This window comes from Caretta caretta, chromosome 1, assembly GCF_965140235.1.
Source record: "Caretta caretta isolate rCarCar2 chromosome 1, rCarCar1.hap1, whole genome shotgun sequence".
NCBI lineage: Eukaryota > Metazoa > Chordata > Testudines > Cheloniidae > Caretta > Caretta caretta.
The window spans coordinates 57005713-57029007 of NC_134206.1; the positions used below are offsets into that span (position 1 = coordinate 57005713).

A 23295-nucleotide genomic window follows, 5' to 3' on the forward strand; every position below is an offset into this window, starting at 1 on the left:
CAGTTACTTCAATGGGAGAGCAAGGCACTCAGCACCTTCCAGAAATGGGCGTTTTGCTTTCCAGTGAACTCAACAGGAGCCTTTCCATTGACTTCAATGGGCTTTGAATCAGGCCCTTTCTGACTACTGCATTCTTTCCCTTGTCTGTCAGGTTGAAACAATAGGCGATGCATACATGGTAGTTGGAGGAGTCCCAGTGCCTATTGCCAGTCATGCGATAAGAGTGGCCAATTTTGCATTGGGTATGAGAACTGCTGCCAGAGAGGTGATGAACCCAATCACTGGGGAGCCTATTCAGGTATGAAACAGATGAACTCAGTTTGATACAAAGTACTGCACTTAAGTGCTTTGCTGAATCACAGCCTAAGTGTCTGAGTAGCTTTAAGCAAGAGTTTAAGTCCCATGCTGTGTTTGTACAGTGCCTGGCTCAATGGGGGCCTGGTCCGTCACTTGCATTCTGAGGTGCTACGGTAATACAAATAATAATGCATTTATGTGCTTTGCTGAATTTGGGCCTTTAGGCCTCAATCCTGCATGGTGCCGAGCACTAATCTGGACTTTAACAAAGCACTTAGGCACATGTTCATTGAGCAAGTCCATTGGGATCTGCTGTATCTTTATTGGCATCTGTGTCTGTACATAATTAGCAAGGCAGTTAATGGCTCCAGAACAAGAACAAAAGTAGTTGACCCTGATTTATTCCAACCTTGCCTCTCCTTTGTCTGAGCTGCTTAACACAGGGCAGGGCTGTGGCTTTTTTCCTGTTAGTTGAGAAAGTATAAGCCATTTTACAAATCATTACTGCACAACTATAAAAATGCAGTGTGAACTATTACCAAAAAGGACCAATTCCTAATCTAGAGGAGGGAATAGTATTGCAGAAAGAAGAATGCAGGGCGTTGTCTATAACCAGTTTTTATTAGTATTTTCTTTGACAATAATTTACAGCAAAGCAGTGAGATAACAGCCAGTTTACAGAGGACAAAGCTAAGTGTGGGTAGATTGAATGACGTATGTCGTATATGTAGAGGTAAGGTTTATTCTGAGACACTGATGCAACTTCCATTAGGCAATGGGCTACTGTCCATTGGTGAAATTTAGCCCTTTGCATGGGATGAATTTCACCCTAGTTGAGCAGCGTACATCTGTTCTCTGGTGGAAGAGTGCTCTGGTTTGTTTTCTTGTTTCAAGTCTTATTACAGACCACAAATGCTGGTAAAAAGCTACACCTTTTACACTGGTCAATGGTTAAATCCCTTTGGGTATATTTTCAATATGATGCTACTGATGGGAGTTGTACCAGTTTAATTGCCACATGGCAGGTTCAGGCTTTACCTAGTAAGATGCAAGATAAAGTTCAGCCCTGGTGTGAACAGGTGCCAATTTCCCACTGAAATCAACAGGATCCTGTGCCCACTGTATGCCTGGATGGAACTTGCCCAGCTATCCACCCAGTCTGGCAGTGCCGGAAATAGAAGCGTGCTATACAGAGAACAGCAGAAGATGCGGCCAGTCCTCCTTCCATTTCATTGTTTGCTGAATTGTAATATCAGCTCCTTTTTCTGGAAACCCGTAAGACAATTTTTTAGACTTGCTGTACCTTAAAAGCAGAGTTTCCAAAATATACTACACATATTGTCTTCAATGGTCTTTCTAGCACAGCTACTTAGTTCCCAGAATGGGGGAGAGACTGTTCAGTACTATCCAATGGGGCGGTGGATGGGGATGGGCTGCTGACATCTTACTGATGATTGCAATGAAGAGCCAATATGATTTTCAAAATATCATGTTGGGTTTAAACTGACAGATCAGAGTTGGGATCCACACAGGACCAGTTCTGGCTGGAGTGGTTGGTGAGAAGATGCCCAGGTATTGCTTGTTTGGAGACACTGTCAACACAGCTTCTCGGATGGAAAGTCATGGACTTCCTAACAAAATCCATCTCAGCCCAACAGCGTTCAGGTAGTGTCAAAAGGTTAAATAATAATGAGACCCCAAACAACCCAGAATTCTTTTCCTCCTTCTCTTCTGCTTATAGCATTAATAACACAAATAGTTTCTCTCTTGGATGAGAGCCAATGTAGGCATAGAGCACCACTCCACTTAGCTCACAGTACTTTTCAATCTGGAAACACACATGATAAAGTTTCATTTTCACACTTACTAATAATCTCAGAACAACACTGAGGGATACAGTTTAAATCTGAGTGACTAAACTGTGACGCAGCGGTGCCTGTTGCTCAAGCAACACCCACACAAAGTGCCTGTTTACAAGCACTTTGCACATACAAGGTTTGATTGTGGCATATAGTCACAGCTCTGCAATGACAGCGTGAAGAAGGTGCGGTTCCCAACTAGGAGCTTCTTTTCAGCCACACTGCCTCTCAGAGCAACAAGTAATTTACATGAATAGCTTTTTAACATGGCAACACTTCCTGCCCCAAAATAATAAATAAAGTGTCTTACCTTTCATTGCTACCCCCAGCAAAATTCTTGTGGTATTTAACGACAGCTTTTTCTGAGTAAGAGTTGAAGGATTGGGTTGACAGTCAACATAAATGTGATGTTATGGACCATAATCATAATCCAGTCTACTCTCTTCTATGCATGAAAACCAAAGAGGTTCACAATCAAATAAATATCTGAAGTCCCAATCCACTTGCATTACCCAAATACCCATCAGGATTTTTATGCATTCAATCCAAGAAGATTTTCCTGCCAGAAACCAACAACAAGCAATTTGTGGGATGAAGATATTTGCTTGTTTTAATGTAACACAGGAGAGATGCTATCAAATAAGCTAAACAACTAGGGGATGTTTAACTCTGCATTCTGCATTCCTGATACAAATTCATGTGTGGCTTCTAATTAAATATGGAACTTTGGAAACTCTCGTGATGAACATTCTCCATTTGAAAGACTCAAAATGTCCCACCCTGTCAATAATTACAGTAAAGAACAGTTATAATCTGAAATGTAACTGTATACAAATGGCACTGTCTTAACTAAACAGAACTGCTCCCTCTACAGTACATCCTCAGGAACTCACTTGCTAACTGTACTAACCAAGTATATTCTATTCCTTTTCATACTGGAGAGCTAACCAGTTTCGGTAGCGGGAGCTGGATTCCTTTCTGACTCATGCATCATCAACAGATTCGTTACATTTCAGCTTCCAAATCTTTATTACTGGTGATGATGCATGAGCCAGAAGAGCAGAGGCTAAGTATGCAGGATTTGCCCGGAGGGAAAAGATTTACTTGTGAAGTGAGCACAGTTGATTTCGAGCCACAAATATTGACCCTCACATTATTTTCACAGGGTCACTTTTCTGTGTTTAACTGCACGTTATGTTAACAGGGAACTTTGCCCACCATGGCCAAAGATGCAACTGAAGACAGACTGGTTAGGTCCCAATCCTGTGACATGTGCAGTGGATGGGCAGGCTGCTGCCCCTGGGTGGAAGTCAGGTGGGGTTCTACCCATTGAAGTCAGTGGCGTTTTCTGGGATGCAGCTGGCTACTCAGGCACTACCCATTGCAGGACTGGGGCTTGAGTACCTTCCTGTTCGGAGAAATGTCTTGAGTAATTTTGAACACTCGTGTAACATTTAAACAGCGCCTTTTCTGTTCTCTACTTTCCCAGTGTAAACAGTCTTTACAGAAGAGAGTCTAAGTTAGGCTCTGATTGCGAATATTCATGTGTATAAAGTTAAGCATGTGCGTATATATTTGCAGGACAGGGGTCTAAGCTTGATGCTCCTATGTAAAGGCCAGGGGAAAGCACAAGATGTAAGAGAGGCTGTTCACATGATAAATATCTGCTCATTGTGACATCAATGAGACTAATAGTCTGTGTCAAGCTAAGCATGTGCAAAAGTGATTGCAGGTCAGAAGCTTAGCCTCTAGGCCAACCCTAATTAGAACAATGAACTTGTGCTTTGATAGTGTTGTTCTGTTTACAAAAACAGCACTAAAAATGCATCCAACCCTACAAATATTGTTCTGCAAAATGTTTCCTTCATCCTACTCACCCCAAATCCCCGCCTGGACTTCTTTGTCCTAATGGTTGTCCCATGTCTTCCATTGTGCAGATATCTACAAAATCAAGGCTTCGAAATAGTTGAAAGGGGAGAAATTGAGGTGAAAGGCAAAGGAAAAATGACCACCTATATCTTGAGGCAAAATCTATATGCAACTGAGAATGAAATCATGGGGAGAGCAGAAAAGCAGCACTCCAGTCACACGGATCAGATGGGTAAGCTAAGAAAAATGTCTTAATCCAGATATAGGATGCACAATGACATTTCTCTCTGATCAACATAAAGCTCATACTTCACAGAGAACACCTTTGCCTCCTACAGTACACATACATCACATACTTATATCCTTGCCTTAGGTTAGAAATCTATGTCCTCAAACTAACATTTAATACAGCATCTCAAACAGTTATTTAGTCCCATAGGGCCTGATTTTCAGAGGTGCTGGGTACTTGCAGTTCCACTGATGTAAATGAGTTTTGGTGCTTAGTATCTCTGACAATCAGGCTTAAGGTCAGCACAAACTACATTTTCTAGGGAATAACTTTAAACTGACAATACATATATGACTAAAATACAATTATTTGTAACCAAATGTAATGGACGTTGTCTTTATATTCTTGAAAATTATATTATAACCTGCTCAATTCAACTATGAAACAAATAATCCAAATTTTCTTCATTAGAAGCCCAAAGGAAAGAACCTCAAAAAATTCAGTAATTTACATCATTATGGCCCAGTATCTTTTTTTTTTTCCGTGTGTGTGTGGCTGCTAATGAGGACTTCAGACTTAAGATTCTTGCCACTTGGAAGTGAGATACTAGGGCAGGGGTGGGCAAACTATGGTCCGGGGGCCACATCTGGCCCTCCGGATGTTTTAATCCAGCCCTCGAGCTCCCACTGGGCAGCGGGATCTAGGGCTTGCCCTACTCTGGCACTCCAGCTAAGGAGCGGGGTCGGGGGCTTGCCGCACTCCGCATGGATCCCGGAAGCAGTGGCATGTCCCCCCTCTGGCTCCTACATGTAGGGGCAGCCAGGTGGCTCTGCATGCTGCCCTTGCCCCAAGCGCTGCCTCCACAGCTCCCATTGGCCGGGAACTGCAGCCAATAGGAACTTCAGCGGCGGTGCCTGAGGATGGGGCAGTGTGCAGAGTCGCCTGGCCACACCTCCATGTAGGAGCTGGAGGGGGAACATGCCGCTGCTTCTGGGAGCTGCTTGAGGTAAGTGCCACCCAGAGGCTGCACCCCTGAGGCCCTCCCATGCCCCAACCCCCTTCCCCAGCCCTGATCCCCCTCCTCCCCTCTGAACCCCTCTGTCCCAGCCTGAAGCAACCTCTTGCACCCCCAACCCCTCACCCCAGCCCCACCCCAGGAACTGCACCCCCAGCCGGAGCTCTCCTCCCTCTCCCTCTCACTCTAACCCCATGCCCCAGCCCAGAGCCCCCTCACACACCCTGAACTCCTCATTTATGGCCCCACCCCAGAGCCCGCACCCCCAGCCAGAGCCCTCACCCCCCCTGCACCCTGATCCCCAATTTTGTGAGATACAATTTCCATACCCGATGTGGCCCAAAAAAAAGTTTGCCTACTCCTGTAATAGGGTGACTTTTAAAAAATAACGTTTAGATGCTATAATAGTGATGGGAACCAAGAGTTAATTTCATCATGAAACAAGCAGCAAAGAATAATAATAGAAATAGAGGAGTTACAGATGGCAAATACCTAGAGGTTAGAGATGGACCTAGATCTAGACCTTAGCTCTAAAAGACTGAGTAGTTAGAAATGGAAACGCAGTCCCTGCCCTGAAGAGTTTGCAACCTAAATAGACAAGACAGACAACTAGGGTGACCAGACAGTAAGTGTGAAAAATCGGGACAGGAGGCGGGGGATAATAGGAACCTTTATAAGAAAAAACCCCAAATATTGGGTCTGCCCCTATAAAATCGGGAAATCTGGTCACACTACAGACAACGGACTTGGGGATAAAGGTGTAACCTATAAGCAGAGGGATTAAGGTGATGGCTGGCAAATGTTACAAGTTCTTTTTAATCATTTGGGGTTTTTTTAAGTGAATATAGAAGGGTGTGGTGTGAGGGCAGAGGGGAGAGTTAACAGTTGCAGAGGAATAAGAGACCAAAGAAAGGGGAGGGTGGGAAGGGGAAATGGGCAGCATAGAGACAAGGAAAAGTGGGGAACAGGGATTACAGAGACGGAAGCTACAGCAGAGAATTGGAGATGCGGGAGGGAACAAACAGACAATTAAAAAGGACCCATTAATGTTTTGAAACATGACTTAAGCAGTAGATTCAAATTGCCATCTCCTCTCCCCAATTATCACCAAAATGGCACCACTGCCTCTTGGGAAAAGTCTCTTTTCCTGAGCAAACACTCCAGCCTGGGACGTAGAATGGGAGCAGTCCCATGGCTCACACTGCAGTGTTTGTTTGAGCAGAGGACTTTTCTCAACAGAGCCATGAACTGTTCCCATTCTACAGTCCGCTGCCCTGGCTCCTGCAAGTGGGAGCCAAAGAGAATCCATGACTAACACAGCTCAACCATCACAGGGAGTGGAGTTAGCTGCAAAATAAGCTTGTCTGTTTGTCTTTACAAAGCCCATCAGCTGAATAGTTGTTTCTGTGCTGCGGAAACCATGAAAAACAAAACACAATGAAAAGGAGTACTTGTAGCACCTTAGAGACTAACCAATTTATTTGAGCATAAGCTTTTGTGAGCTACAGCTCACTTCATCGGATGCATACTGTGGAAAGTACAGAAGATCTTTTTATACACACAAAGCATGAAAAAATGGGTGTTTACCACTACAAAAGGTTTACTCTCCACCCACCCCACTCTCCTGCTGGTAATAGCTTATCTAAAGTGATCACTCTCCTTACAATGTGTATGATAATCAAGGTGGGCCATTTCCAGCACAAATCCAGGTTTTCTCCCCCCCCACAAACCCACTCTCCTGTTGGTAATAGCTTATCTAAAGTGATCACTCTCCTTACAATGTGTATGATAATCAAGGTGGGCCATTTCCAGCACAAATCTAGGGTTTAACAAGAACGGCCGGGGGGGGGGGGGGGAAGGGGTAGGAAAGAACAAGGGGAAATAGGTTACCTTGCATAATGACTTAGCCACTCCCAGTCTCTATTCAAGCCTAAGTTAATTGTATCCAATTTGCAAATGAATTCCAATTCAACAGTCTCTCAGTGGAGTCTGGTTTTGAAGGTTTTTTGTTGTAATATCGCAACTTTCATGTCTGTAATTGCGTGACCAGAGAGATTGAAGTGTTCTCCGACTGGTTTATGAATGTTATAATTCTTGACATCTGATTTGTGTCCATTTATTCTTTTACGTAGAGACTGTCCAGTTTGACCAATGTACATGGCAGAGGGGCATTGCTGGCACATGATGGCATATATCACATTGGTGGATGTGCAGGTGAACGAGCCTCTGATAGTGTGGCTGATGTTATTAGGCCCTGTGATGGTGTCCCCTGAATAGATATGTGGGCACAGTTGGCAACGGGCTTTGTTGCAAGGATAGGTTCCTGGGTTAGTGGTTCTGTTGTGTGGTATGTGGTTGCTGGTGAGTATTTGCTTCAGCTTGGGGGGCTGTCTGTAGGCAAGGACTGGCCTGTCTCCCAAGATTTGTGAGAGTGTTGGGTCATCCTTCAGGATAGGTTGTAGATCCTTAATAATGCGTTGGAGGGGTTTTAGTTGGGGACTGAAGGTGACGGCTAGTGGCGTTCTGTTATTTTCTTTGTTAGGCCTGTCCTGTAGTAGGTGACTTCTGGGAACTCTTCTGGCTCTATCAATCTGTTTCTTCACTTCCGCAGGTGGGTATTGTAGTTGTAAGAATGCTTGATAGAGATCTTGTAGGTGTTTGTCTCTGTCTGAGGGATTGGAGCAAATGCAGTTGTATCGCAGAGCTTGGCTGTAGACGATGGATCGTGTGGTGTGGTCAGGGTGAAAGCTGGAGGCATGTAGGTAGGAATAGCAGTCAGTAGGTTTCCGGTATAGGGTGGTGTTTATGTGACCATCATTTATTAGCACTGTAGTGTCCAGGAAGTGGATCTCTTGTGTGGACTGGTCCAGGCTGAGGTTGAATGTGGGATGGAAATTGTTGAAATCATGGTGGAATTCCTCAAGGGCTTCTTTTCCATGGGTCCAGATGATGAAGATGTCATCAATATAGCGCAAGTAGAGTAGGGGCGTTAGGGGACGAGAGCTGAGGAAGCATTGTTCTAAGTCAGCCATAAAAATGTTGGCATACTGTGGGGCCATGCGGGTACCCATAGCAGTGCTGCTGATTTGAAGGTATACATTGTCCCCAAATGTAAAACAGTTATGGGTAAAGACAAAGTCACAAAGTTCAGCCACCAGGTTAGCCGTGACATTATCGAGGATAGTGTTCCTGACGGCTTGTAGTCCATCTTTGTGTGGAATGTAGAGGGCTTCTACATCCATAGTGGCCAGGATGGTGTTATCAGGAAGATCCTGAGGAAACTACAATCCATCGGTAATCTTCCTAATTGGTTAGTCTCTAAGGTGCCACAAGTACTCCTTTTCTTTTTGCGAATACAGACTAGCACGGCTGTTACTCTAAAACACAATGAAGATACTATGAAAGTAGGCACCCTACTTTGGTCCAGAAACAAAACTCTTTGCACCTTCATTTGCTCACATGTCACCTGACACAGCTTTAGGCCACTGTCTTATTTAGCTTATGAAATATTGACAGATGGTGAATGTCAATGACCAAAAAGGGAATAAATGTGATCCCGCTTCACATGTAACTAGGTGAAAAGACAGATTGGTTCTGGCAAGAGCTAATTGTTTTGAACTTTGGGAACTTGAAAACTACCACAGATTTATGGCGTCCTCCTAGATGTGTGCCACCATTAGTCAGCACATGGTAAACAGCAGAGACTACGCATGCTATGCATTCTGGGGAGACAGTTAGGGTCAAAGCATAGAAAATGGTGGGCAGTTAAGGAACATACCCACTTGAGTGCCTAATTTGCACATGCCACTGTGGTACCTGCACACACCAATGCAGCCAGACCACTGTACATACCTTTTTTGTGAGTGCAGGTGAATTTCCAGTTTTCAAAAATGTAACCCAGAAAGTCTTCCCTTCTCCTCTTCGCACTTTCAGGCCTTTGTTTCAAAGCTCCTCTTCCTATAAATGCCTAATATAGACCATGCATGTTATCACATGTGTGGTCTCTTTCCTCCCCCTTCTTGTAGAGGCAGATGCTGTGGGAAATCTAGCCAGCAAGACTATTGCTGTTATGAAATACGCTGACAGCCAGCAGCTGCTCACCAGCAGCAGCCTTGCATATGGTGAGTACATCAAGGATTTGTTTCAAAATACTCCTGCTACTTTATTTCACATAAGGAGAGGGGAGGATGATCCAAAACAGTCTGCTGTCATGTCTCATCTGCTCACCATGGTGATTAGTGACATAGACCATGTCCACACTGGGGATTTCAGCCTTTTGTATTGAGGCGGCTACGTGACTGAAAACCCCTAGTGACTTGCACTGGTTCAGCTTTCCCCTGCTTGCAACTGGAGTAAACTGCACCGGTGCAGACTGTAGCTTACAGTGGCTTTGCTTTCTACACTAGGGGTTTGTACTTGTGCAGAGGCTGTCCACTAGTGTTGTACTCTGGGCAAATCACTGTTGTAAACAAAGCCTTTGGAAATCTAGGCATAAATGTAGTTGAGTCATTGACAGGCCTACACAAGGCAAAGAATCAGGATTTACAGCTTATGCAAGGTTTAAACACAATTCTTGTAGCTAACCCAGATCATCACAGGCTTTGAGCAGTATTAAATTGTATTAAAGCATGTTCTATTCCAATCTCAACCTATGTTAAAGCAGCTTCAGTAACCTGATTTGGCCTCATCCACTATGCCTGGCCAAACAGTGTTATAACTAGTTTTATCCACAGCTTTATTCATACCCTGATGATGCTGAAGTACAGCTGTTAAAGCAGTCACGTTACTGCACTTTGTGCAGCCAGAGCCTTCCGCTGTCACATTATAGGGGGGTGTCTCTAATCAGCAGTACTGCTTTTAGTGATGCCATACAAATATACCTTGCAGCCACTACCTTCATAGCCATTTGCATTTCAGCATCCTCACTTTGAGGAGCAAGAGGATTCTTCCTCCCAGATGGAGCTTTGTGAATCTCTTTGTTTTCTCTTCACTTCAACCCTCCAATCCTCTTTCTGAGCCAGGAAGGCCTCCACTAAGGACTCCACTGTTATTATTAGAGTTACGTGGAAGGTGCTCCCATGTTATGGTGGCAGTCTGCAGTACAAAACCCTATGACAGACGGATTGACTAGTAGCCACCATGCTCCTAGAACATAACTTCCCAGGCCAGACTCACTGCTTTTAAACTGCTGGAAGGATGGGTGTGGAGTGGTACAATGCATACCTTAGGGATTTTACCCTCCTTCAGCTCCCTTTTATCCTGTGCTCTCCTGCTAGCCACCTTATGCTCATTCCCTGACTCCAGGTATGTTCCATTTCTCTTTTATTTTCCCCATCTCTCCACCAGTTAGTTGAGCAGGTTTTAGCACACTTTGATTTAGAGGTTTTAGCTCTTGTTGGTGTTTTTCTTACACAGAAGTACAGAACTCAATACGTATCAAGTGACAATAGAAGTTCAGAAACAAAATAGCCGCTCTGTCAGATAAAGCAGAACTGAATGCATCAGCTTTGCCTGTGAGTATATCTGCTCTCACGGGACAAAGCCAGAGTTTAAGAAAGGGTATCAGCAATTTTGTCAGTGTTTCCTCCTGGGATGGCTAAAAAGCTGGCTCTGTTCACAGCAGGGGACTCCTTGGTGATTTCATTTTTTTTTTTTTCACACCTCTTTTTGTTCTCACTTGTTATCTGTCAGAGGCTGAAGCCAGGCTGTATAATGGAGAGCATACAAAGGGGGATGCGGAACAGCAGCTTTCAGATCAGATGAGGACACAGCACTTTAGCGACGGCAATGCCCATTCTAGGTTCTGTGTTTTGTTGTAATAAAAGGAAAACAAGGAACAATAAAATTCAGAACATTTGTTATCAAGCACTGTAATGAAAGATAATAAAGTTTCATTCCTGATGTTTAGCAATCCAATACTGTAGTAAGAACGGTGAATTCAGTGCTTTTGCTTTCAAGGGAAACAGTTGAGCTTTTGTTCCTTATTAAAAAGTAATCTAATACTGTCTGTGTCCTCCCCAGTTGGCTCTTAATTTAAAAATGTGATATTACCTAGGACACAGCAACTGCACCTTGGATGAAGACAGCGCTCTGGTTGCTTCGCTTGTCAATAAGACTGAGTAGCAAATTTAGTCAAATAGTATTTTGTAATATTAACAACTACCCCATCATTTGACAAAATTTATAACCTACCTGAATACTTACACAAATCAAATCCTTTGCATTATCCTGAAGGCACAGAGGTAATACTGACCCAGACTTCTTGGGTTCCAGCATAGCAATTATGTTAAAAGTGAAGCTCAGTGATTCTGAGACCCAGTAATAATTGGTGCATGTAAGGTGCTGTCTAAGTATCTGTGGTCATGTCTCCCTCTAGTGGCTGGCACGTATAGTGACTAAAAAGTTGCTACCTACTTCTATGGGCGTTTATTCCTTTAGCTCAAATAACTGGGACTGAAGATCCTGGGTTCTATCCCCACTGGATAACAACATGGTAAGTTCATGACAAAGTGGCAGTCTTCAGATTCCTGAGCGGCTCAGACGTTTGCTGATGTAGAAATCATTAGTTAAGTGTGTGCTCATATTTCCCTCTAGTGGCTGGCTCAAATGGAGGGTAAGAGCCTGAGACGGCTACTGTGGGCTAACATAGCTAGCCCCTTTCGCTGAGCATTGGCTGCTTGTGCTTTTGCTGCTGTTCCCATGAACAGCCTGTGGTGAGTTGGTTGCCCAGTGACATAATGCAGCATCTTTCATTGTGAGATCTCCCAATGCAGATAATTATCTCTAATTAACATAAGAGGAAACAGGGGTAGAAAGGTGAAATGATTCACCTAAGGCCACAGAGTGAATAAGTGAGTGGGAGAGCTGGGTCTCCGAGCTCCCAAAATTCCCTATTCTGGCATGTCAATCTAAAATGAAAGTCCCCCTTGTCTCTAAGCTCCCTTCCCCCAGTTCTGGCTCTGGGAGATGTTCATGAAACACAAGCATTCACCACTAGGTAAGTGATTCCGGGGGGTGCCTCCCATATTGGAAGTAAGTGACAGTTAAGGTCTAAAAGCCGTACTATGGCCCATGTGAAAGGAGTTGGCAGTCCCATTCCAGGTCCCAGTACCACCACCAGAGAGTCCAAACATTTGATGGGCACACAGACTGAACTTCCTTCTTACCCCTAGAGCAGAGGTCCCCAAAAGGGCCCGGGCCAGCCTCCACGGGGAACGGGGAGTGAGTACCACCCAGCCTTGCTCCTCCCCCAACTCTGCTCCGGCCCCACCCCCAGCCGTGGCCCTGGACCCAGCCCCAACCCCATCCCCATCCTTGGTCCCCCACTGCGGCTCACCCATGGCTTCCGCTCCTGGCCCTGCCCCCAACCCCGGCCCCTAGCCGCAGGTCTCTTCCCATTCCCAGCCCACCCCAGCTGTGGCCCCAGCCTCAGACCCTTACCTCTGTCCATGTCCCCCCACCTGAGCCCTGGCCCCACTCCCAGCATGGCTCTGGGGTGGGGGGGGGGCACAAACAGGGTAAAGGGAGGCTTGACCATGAAAAGTTGGGAACCACTGCCCTAGAGGAGGGGGTTTGAAGAACCACATTGGCAGGGAAGCTCAAGAGTATTTACTTTTCTATTGTTTATACTCAACATCCTAATGAAAGGTGTTGAATGATTAGAAGTTGTCTTGCAACATATTACTTCTGCCACATATAAAAGAGCTGGGACGAAAGCTAAAGAATCCCTTTTCTTATTATATCAAATCCTCTAAGCCAGTGAGCATACTAAATCCACTGAATATAGTCATGGCCCTTTTGTGAGGGAACAAGGGCCTTTCAAATCCCATTTCTACCCAGAGTCATCCTGGGGCTTCACCTTATCTGGGGTCAAGAGGGATGAATTGACATCCCCCCCCCCGCCTCGCCCCCAAGTCCGTCAAGACCTCTCATATTTTTCATCAAAGGGGGAAATGACACAAATTACATGAATTGTTCGCTCTTCATGGGAAATGAATGACCTTCTCCCTCTATGCTTGGGATTGAGAATGAACATGTTTCTACACATCTGATCAGAGAGTTGCTTCAAGTGCACTTCAGGAAGAAGAGGGAAGATGAACATTACATAGGTAAACAACTGGCTCTTTAAGACACAATACAATAGCAAATTTCCTACCTATATTGACTGAGCACTTAAATCTGTCATTTATATGGGGTAATCCACATGCCAAGCCATATAATTCATAGGAGGGAATGTGAACACATCTGGGTGTTTATTTAATAGTCTCGTGGCACAGGCTTTCCTTTCCTGTGCTGCTTTTGAAGATACATTTCATTTTGTGCCCAGCAGTTTTCCTGTTACACATTATGTAGAAAAATCAACAACCACACAAGCTTGATACCATATTGTGTGTAACAAAGCCAGTCTTTTACATATGTTATATATTCACCTTTTCTCTGACATCTGCATTGCACTTGGGAAAACACTCACACGCAAAGGGATGGGCTCCAAGGAATGTAGAAACATTATCTAGCACGGGAATACTCAATTAATTTGCAGCAAGCAGCTTGTATAATACATAACATACACTTAACATAATACACTTTGGTCATTTGCCAGAGATTCTAAATGATTAGACTGTATCAATTTACTCTTCAAACACTGATTAAAATCTCAAAACTTTCATAGCAAATGATGCATGAACCAGAGTCAGAAATGTGATGACTGAAATACTGCAATGTCACAGATTCATCACACAGCCTTTCCAAATCCACACACATTGCATTTCAGCTGGCCCCTTAAATGCTCCTCTCACATGTCCTGCTGATCTGCTCCCCCCTCTCTCCTTTGGAAAGATAATAGCTCAGCCTTAATTGAAGCAAATAGGTCATTAAAACGGTAATTTTTTGTAGACATTAACATGATAGACATTCACTCACTGCCAAAGACAGGCAGAGAATGAAGGGGTGGATACTCTAAGCACATTTAGCATTAGCATCTACATAAAACCAAATGTAAGGTAAACATCCAAGGAACTAGGGGTCCTCATCTGTCCCTTCATGTTCCAAGGAATCCTCATTGGGTGCAGAATAAACAACAACCCAACTGCACCAAGCTCCATCCTAGGTAGAGGCCTTGACCCACTCTCCAACTGAGAGCAAAAAGACTCTCTCCTACTCATTGTATCTAACAGCCAGACAGTGTGTAACAGTCACTCCGATTACTTCTACCGCCTTTCTTCAGGGGAGCTCTCATTACAGCACCCGAGGTGTGCTTCATTTCCAGTGGAATCCAGAAATTCTAGGCCTTCATACCTGTTATGCAAAGCACATTGGCCAACGCAGCTGTCTGCTTAAGTAACTGCCTTATCAGAAATTTATTGAAACAATACTTGACTAGCAAGGTGTTCCTGTAAATACAGTACTCTGTTCTCACTTCTCTTTAGAGAAATGGACACTGTGACCATGATTTTAAAAAATGGGTGCCTACATTTACTCACCTCATTATAAACTGTCTGATTTTCAGACCTGCTGAGCAGCCTTAAATCTCTCCGCAATCAATGGGAGCAGGCACCCAACACCTTTGAAATCAGGCGAATTTTATTAACTTGTCAAAAAGTTATTTGTATGACAATAGAGCATTATGGCGCCAACTGAGCCCAAGGCCCATTGCTGAAGGTGCTATACAAATGTACAGTAAAAGTCCGTCCCTGCTCTGAAGAGCATATGGTCTAAATAGACAAGCTTGAGAAAGGTGGAAGAAAGAAATTATTATTATTTCTAGGTGAGGATTTGAGGCAGATAGGTGTTCGGTGGCTTGCCCAAATGCATACAGGATGTCTGTGGAGGTCAGCCTTTGAACTCAGGCTACCTGAATCTCAGGCAGGGCTCTAATTACAAGACCAACCTTCTTTGCCGCTATGAATTGAGAAGCCTAACTTTTGGCAGCCAGTTTTGAAAATGGTATTTTTTGGCACAAATTTCCTCAATATCTTCCCCTCTATGAATATAGATTTCTAAACACTGCAGTCTCCCCAAGCTTTGGTCTACAGCATTAAATCCTGCTGCGCAATGTTGGCTTAGCACTTTCAGGAATATCACAAGGGTTTTCTCCACCTTTACTGTCACTGCGTTTATGTTATCCTGTCTGAATGCTCGAATGCCTGACTTTGAGCTCTCCTGGCCCCTGCCACTGAATTATAAATATAGTCTAACACATCATTGTTCAGGTACGACTTCTGTATTCGTTTCAAGCTGCCTCCTTCACTTCAGCTTAAGCTGTACATAGGCAAGAAAACAAAACGAAACAAAAAAACAGCGGAATGAGCTCATTTTTCCCCTCTCATCTCAGACATTCAGCCTGTTAGGCAGGGTTACTGGAATAAAGCAGGGAAGCTCTTTTTCCACAGCAAGCCATCTGGCTGACATAGACTCACACTGATGCTAATCTGTTGGTTTCGTTCTTTTTATTATTTTTTTTCCTGAGGAACACTTCATCTGCAGCTGTAAATTCAGACCTGCTCCCTCTGTGCACAGAGCATTCATTTTGCACACATATTTATTACCACATTATGGCCCATTGTAGGTGTCAGGAAATCATTGTTATCCTTGGTGCCTCTACGTTGTTCTAATGTCAGGGATGTACTTTCAAATGGAAATTAAGCAATTATGTTTCACATGGGGAAACCTGACAGATGCATAGATTTTTACACCACTGGCAATGTCGCTGTCACAAAAGCAGTCATTGCTCCCGGCAGACTGCCAAAGAAATATAATGTATTTCAAGAACAGGGGAAAAACGCAGGAGTAATTAAGTGTGTGATGAGAGTTCGTAGATCATGTAGCTGTTTAACTTCAAAATGTGATAATGACATGACAACGAGATCACTTAACTCATCCTTGTAAAGGAGGCTTAAAGGAACCTATTAAAATACAGACAAATGCTTTCCACGACATCTTCGCCCCACTCCAATTTAAATGAACACGATCAAGTATGTTTAATATTTTTTCTGTTAGGAATTTGTTTAAACAGGCTCCAGTGCAAAAACAGGCACTGTAAGCAGTGCTGCAGATCAGACTTATTAAATAATGCCTTTTACTTTTATCATACATCCTTCGGCTTTGTAAGTTTCTTGGGGCAGGGAGCATTAATGTTATTCGTCTATAAAGGGCCATGCACAATTCTGGTCAGTATATAAAATAATTAGTGGGCTTTCAACTCAGCTGTATGTGTGTTTTTTAATTGTAATGCGATGCACACAGTATACGTTGGCTGAAATTCATGCTGTACAGTCTTCCCACTTGGTTTTTTTTTTTGTTTGTTACAGGGCTTTATTCAGCAATCTTTTGTGCAGCTCCCAAGTGCCCTTGCTTAGTAGGCTCCTGCTGCTCCCAGGTTGTAACAGACCAACAGCAGTACGATCCTGGCAATCAGCGACTGCAGATATAAGGGGTTCTTATCACTCCCCTGTTGAAATCAATAGGATTGAGAACAGGATTGGGCCCAAAGAATAGAATACATTTTAAAAGGTCTGCTTCTAAAATAAATATTTGAACCAACACAGACCAGTAAATGCGTGTGTATTAAAGCAGGCTTATGTGCACAATGATCAGTTTAAATGGAAAATAGTAAATATTCTATAAAATGGACCTATTTAATAGATTTAGAGACACTCACATCCCATAGCACTATCCATGGGAGATGTACTCGTTTAATGGGCATTTTATATGGGCAAATCTTGCAGTCCTCACTCAGGCAAAACCTCTCATTCTTTGTATTACAGTAATAGCGAGAGACCCAAGCAGAGATTGGGGCCCCATTGTGCTAGGAATTGTAGAAACACAACAAGGTCGTGTCCCAAATCCTTTACAATTTTAATAGACAAGACAGACAAAGGGTTGGAAAAAGGAAGGATTGCTATTGGTGTTTTACAGCTGGGGCACAGAGAGTAAGTGACTAGCCCAAGGTTTCATTGGAAGGCTGTAACAGAGCCACGAATTGAACGCAGCTCTCTCCAAGCCAGGTCCACTGGCCTAACCAGCCTCACCCTCTCGGAGTTTTGCCTGTATAAGGGCTGAGTAAGACCTGACTCTGAAACCTTACAGGAATCAGGCCCAAGTGAAGTTTGGGTGCTCAGTACCTTGGCTCCTGTAGATAGAATTCTGCTATTATGAACTGTTTATTTGTAAAAGAAACACTTTCTGTCGTTCTAATTCATTCTAAAGCATTTCAGTAGCATAAAGAACTTTATTATTATATTCAGGGCCTGTGGCAATCCATAATTTTATGGCTGTATAATTGTTTCTGGCTTCACGATATCTGGGATGCCCACATCTCTCTCCTTCTCTCCTTCAGTACTCCCTCTCTCCTCTCACCCTCCCAGTAATGCTAGCCCTGACCCCCCCTTTTATTCCTTCTCCTACTGTCACCTCCATGCCTTCTTCCTTGCTATCCCATATGCATGGAAGACCCATTTTCACTAAACCACCATGCTCTTCCTTTTTACGTTTGCTCTTAGCATGTCACAGGAAACATGGGTTTGACACATCCTGTCAAACTAACTTGATTTTTTAAAATTAGATTACAAATTTGGTTGATAAAAGTAATAGTATTGGCAAAATAGACTTCTGTCTTAAGACATCTGTCTTAGTACTGCACAACATTTTGATTAAAAACTAGATTGATACCAAATCAACATGGCACCCTTTGAGTGGATTAAAAACTGGCTGACAGGTATCAAAATGTAATTGCAAACAAGCAATCACCCTCGGGGGTGGTGGTATTTCTAGAAGGGTTCTTGGCCTAACACTATTTTACATTTTTATCAATAATCTGGAAGAAAATATAAAATCATCACTAATAAAGTTTGCATACGACCCAAAGATTAGGAGGAGTGGTAAATAACAAGGAGGACAGGTCACTGATACAGAACGATCTGGATTGCTTGGTAAACTGGGTGCAAGCAAACAATACGGCCAGCTTGAAAGTTATACATATAGTAACAAAGAAAGCAGTCCATATGTGCCTATATACTACTGTAATAATCTTTGCACAAAATATGCCTTGTGAGGAATCATTTGAAAATAAATAACTCACTGATCATTAATATTCTTGAGTGATGTATGTACATAATGGGTATTAAGGTTATGAACATATGCTGGAATTAAAACTAAAGTGTGTGTAAACCGGGTGTGTCAGGGGAATTGTAAAACAGGTCTATCCTAAACAAGGGAATGTGTGTTTTCCTCTATTTACATATAAGCAGTAAACAGATATCAAGCTAACAAGGGAGTGGAGGCAAATTTCACACTAACAAGTGGAGGAGAAGACAGTAAGAGCTGTCCCTTGGGTACAGTGAATTGGGGCTACTGTCCCAGGCCCTGCACTTTGTGGGACCCCATTAGCAGGGAGGGGAGGGGAGGTGGGAGGCAGGCGGGCGAGCAGGGTGAGGAGGCAAATCGGGAGGCACGTGGCAGGCGGGGGGGGGGGGGGGGAGCCGCCCTACCAGAATCTCCCCCTCCCCTCCCCACAGCACCTCCTGCCCACTGGCAGGTCCCACCCATCAGCGCCTCCCCCTCCCTCTCAGTGCTTACCATGTGCCACGGATCAGATGTTTTGTGGCATCAGGAGCCATTGGCGGGGGGGGAGGGGAGAGGAGGGAGGGTGCAGCATGTTCAGGGGAGGGAGCGGAACTGGACGGGGAAAAGGTGGGGCAGGGGTGGGATTTTAGGGGAGGGGGTGGAGTGGGGGCAGGGCCTGGGCAGCACCGCGCAGCGGATTAGAAACTCTGTGCCTATGTTCCGGGCCTTGCACCCCTTAGGGACAGCCCTGAAGACAGCATGGTGTCTATACCCAGCACAAAGAGAAACTTAGTCTGGGTTTTATGTTACAGAAGAACCCATTTCAAAGGTTTACTGGTCTCTAAAAACGGGGCTGAAGCTCAAGTGATAAGCAACTGCATCAGCTGATTTATAATACAGTAATATTGTATACAAAGTGTACGGAATGAGGTCTTTCCTGAAAGCTAGTGACACACTAGTGATTACTATCACTGTGAAATGTATGAACACCCCAGAGGAAGAATTATGAATACTGTGACAAAGTTCCTCCTTTACCTTGGTGAGTCTTGTGCTAATTGGCGGATTTGCTCGCCTTGGAGCTTCACAGCAGCCCTCAGCTTGGGGGACAGTCGAGGTTGACTGAACCCACAGTCCAAGTCGACTCCTCTTGTGTCTGACCAGGAGTTGGGAGGTTTGGGGGGAACCTGGGCCTGCCCTCTACTCCAGGTTCCAGCCCAGGGCCCTGTGGAATGCAGCTGTCTAGAGTGCCTCCTGGAACAGCTGTGCGACACCTACAACTCCCTGGGCTACTTCCCCATGGCCTCCTCCCAACACCTTCTTTATCCTCACCACAGGACCTTCCTCCTGGTGTCTGATAATGCTTATACACCTCAGTCCTCTAACAGTCAGCGTTCTCACTCTCAGCTCCTAGTGCCTCTTGCTCCCACCTCCTCGCACGCGCACCACAAACTGAAGTGAGCTCCTTTTTAAACCCAGGTGCCCTAATTAGCCTACCTTAATTGATTCTAACAGCTTCTTGATTGGCTGCAGGTGTTCTAATCAGCCTGTCTGTCTTAATTGTTTCCAGAAGGTTCCTGATTTTTCTGGAACCTTCCCTGTTATCTTACCCAGGGGAAAGGGACCTACTTAACCTGGGGCTAATATATCTGCCTTCTGTTACCCTCCTGTAGCCATCTGGCCCGACCCTGTCACATAGCCCCCCCCGCTGCTCAACACTACAGGGTTGGGCAACTTGGGACATCAGGCAGTGTACTCGTGACAAGCCATCTGCATTGCCATGGTGGCTTCCAGCCCAGTGTTGAATGGTGAATTGGAAAGGTTGTAGGGACAGGAACCATCTGGTCACCCTTGCGTTCTTCTCTTTATTTTGCTGCATCCACTGGAGGGGTGCATGGTCTGCAGCTAGCCAGAGATGTCAAGAGTAACAAGAAGGGTTTCTTCAGGTATGTTGGCAACAAGAAGAAAGCCAAGGAATGTGTGGGCCCCTTACTGAATGAGGGAGGCAAACTAGTGACAGAGGATGTGGAAAAAGCTAATGTACTCAATGCTTTTTTTGCCTCTGTTTTCACTAACAAGGTCAGCTCCCAGACTGCTACGCTGGGCATCACAAAATGGGGAAGAGATGGACAGCCCTCTGTGGAGATAGAGGTGGTTAGTGACTATTTAGAAAAGCTGGACGTGCACAAGTCCATGGGGCCGGACGAGTTGCATCCGAGAGTGCTGAAGGAACTGGCGGCTGTGATTGCAGAGCCATTGGCCATTATCTTTGAAAACTCGTGGCGAACCGGGGAAGTCCCGGATGACTGGAAAAAGGCTAATGTAGTGCCAATCTTTAAAAAAGGGAAGAAGGAGGATCCTGGGAACTACAGGCCAGTCAGCCTCACTTCAGTCCCTGGAAAAATCATGGAGCAGGTCCTCAAAGAATCAATCCTGAAGCACTTGCATGAGAGGAAAGTGATCAGGAACAGCCAGCATGGATTCACCAAGGGAAGGTCATGCCTGACTAATCTAATCGCCTTCTATGATGAGATTACTGGTTCTGTGGATGAAGGGAAAGCAGTGGATGTATTGTTTCTTGACTTTAGCAAAGCTTTTGACACGGTCTCCCATAGTATTCTTGTCAGCAAGTTAAGGAAGTATGGGCTGGATGAATGCACTACAAGGTGGGTAGAAAGCTGGCTAGATTGTCGGGCTCAACGGGTAGTTATCAATGGCTCCATGTCTAGTTGGCAGCCGGTATCAAGTGGAGTGCCCCAAGGGTCGGTCCTGGGGCCGGTTTTGTTCAATATCTTCATAAATGATCTGGAGGATGGTGTGGATTGCACTCTCAGCAAATTTGCGGATGATACTAAACTGGGAGGAGTGGTAGATACGCTGGAGGGGAGGGATAGGATACAGAAGGACCTAGACAAATTGGAGGATTGGGCCAAAAGAAATCTGATGAGGTTCAATAAGGATAAGTGCAGGGTCCTGCACTTAGGACGGAAGAACCCAATGCACAGCTACAGACTAGGGACCGAATGGCTAGGCAGCAGTTCTGCGGAAAAGGACCTAGGGGTGACAGTGGACGAGAAGCTGGATATGAGTCAGCAGTGTGCCCTTGTTGCCAAGAAGGCCAATGGCATTTTGGGATGTATAAGTAGGGGCATAGCGAGCAGATCGAGGGACGTGATCGTTCCCCTCTATTCGACATTGGTGAGGCCTCATCTGGAGTACTGTGTACAGTTTTGGGCCCCACACTTCAAGAAGGATGTGGATAAATTGGAGAGAGTCCAGCGAGGGGCAACAAAAATGATTAGGGGTCTGGAACACATGACTTATGAGGAGAGGCTGAGGGAGCTGGGATTGTTTAGCCTGCAGAAGAGAAGAGTGAGGGGGGATTTGATAGCTGCTTTCAACTACCTGAAAGGGGGTTCCAAAGAGGATGGCTCTAGACTGTTCTCAATGGTATCAGATGACAGAACGAGGAGTAATGGTCTCAAGTTGCAGTGGGGGAGGTTTAGATTGGATATTAGGAAAAACTTTTTCACTAAGAGGGTGGTGAAACACTGGAATGCGTTACCTAGGGAGGTGGTAGAATCTCCTTCCTTAGAGGTTTTTAAGGTCAGGCTTGACAAAGCCCTGGCTGGGATGATTTAACTGGGAATTGGTCCTGCTTCGAGCAGGGGGTTGGACTAGATGACCTTCTGGGGTCCCTTCCAACCCTTATATTCTATGATTCTATGATTCTATGATACTCATTGATATTACATTTTAAAGCATATGGCCAAAGGAAGGGCCAGTTCCTATCCGGACAGGAGGGGTGTGGGAAGCTTTTTACCTGTCTCTTATGTGAATTAACATGGTAGAATCAAACCAACGGAAGCTCCATTTACATAGAGGGGTATGGGGAGCCCACAGGAAGGGACGAACTGCATGAGGCCAGCTTCCTGGTGGACACAGCAAGCTGAGCACACCCGGAGGGCTTCCTTCCTCCTGAAGCAAAGTCACTGTAATTTGGGAGATACAAGCAAGGACAGAAGCCATCTTTGGCATCCATCACTAGACAGACACAGGAGACCAGAGCTGTTGCAAAATGAGAAAGATGGTCCTTCAACCAAGCGGGGTTAAATATTGGTGAGAAACCTGATTAGGAAAAGATTTTTTACCTACGATGAAAAGGGAAGCCAGGACCTTGTACTTTTGTGGAAGGTCCTCAGAGAAAGGCAGCCATAACTGTGGAAAAGAATGACTGGTAAGAGAAACCATCTTGAACAAAGCCTGCATCTTGCTAGATTGTTTTAGACTTTTAGAAGTGCATTTTGTTTTGTTTTACTTGTAACTTTCTATCTTCATTCCTTATACTTGAACTCATTTAATCCTATGTATGTTTGGTTAATAAATTTATTTGAGTTTTACCATAAACCAACGCTGTGGTGTGTTTAAAGGGAAGGGTGTATTTACCCCCAATTAAGCTGTGATGCAGTTTTGTCTCTTTACAGGAGTAACAAACCTTAGTATGTCTCTGAGTTGTCCAGGAGAGGGGTGGACGCTTCAGGGCATATGGTTTGGAGGAAATTTGGGACTGGGCGTGTGTTGTGGTCAACTTGCTGGTTGTAACCAAGGCTAGTGAAAGCCAAAGCATGACTGGTTTCTGGCAGGCAGGCTGCTGGGGACAGAGCTGCTAGCTAGGGCTGCAGCTTTACAGATTCTCCAGGCGTGACCTGCATGCTGGTAGGCTGGTTGTGAGACGCCCATGTTGGGAGCTACAACAGCAAAACATTGTGAGGCACCCAGGACAGGCAGTGGCACAATCCCTCACCAATTTGGATTGCACCCCCAAACCCTGACCGGACATGACACCGTACTTACAGGATGCAGGAATCTGCCCTGGGAAGGAGAAACTCTGAAAAGGACTGGGGGGGGGAGGTCAGGGTGAATAATCAGATGAACATGAGCACCCACTATGATACTGTGGCCAAAAGGGC

General features: G+C 44.8%; 1 protein-coding gene across 1 annotated transcript in view; it reads left to right on the forward strand.

Moving 5' to 3' along the window:
* The window catches only part of LOC125636279 (guanylate cyclase soluble subunit beta-2), a 31856-nt gene extending 20671 nt beyond the window's left edge, over positions 1–11185 (forward strand). Inside the window, exons 12-16 of the mRNA XM_048849195.2 lie at positions 152–298; positions 1808–1962; positions 4094–4257; positions 9295–9390; positions 10961–11185. Of these exons, the coding sequence (XP_048705152.2) occupies positions 152–298; positions 1808–1962; positions 4094–4257; positions 9295–9390; positions 10961–11088 (690 nt within the window). The 3' untranslated portion in view covers positions 11089–11185. The remainder of the gene's footprint in view (positions 1–151; positions 299–1807; positions 1963–4093; positions 4258–9294; positions 9391–10960) is intronic.
* The last annotated feature ends 12110 nt before the right edge of the window (positions 11186–23295 follow it).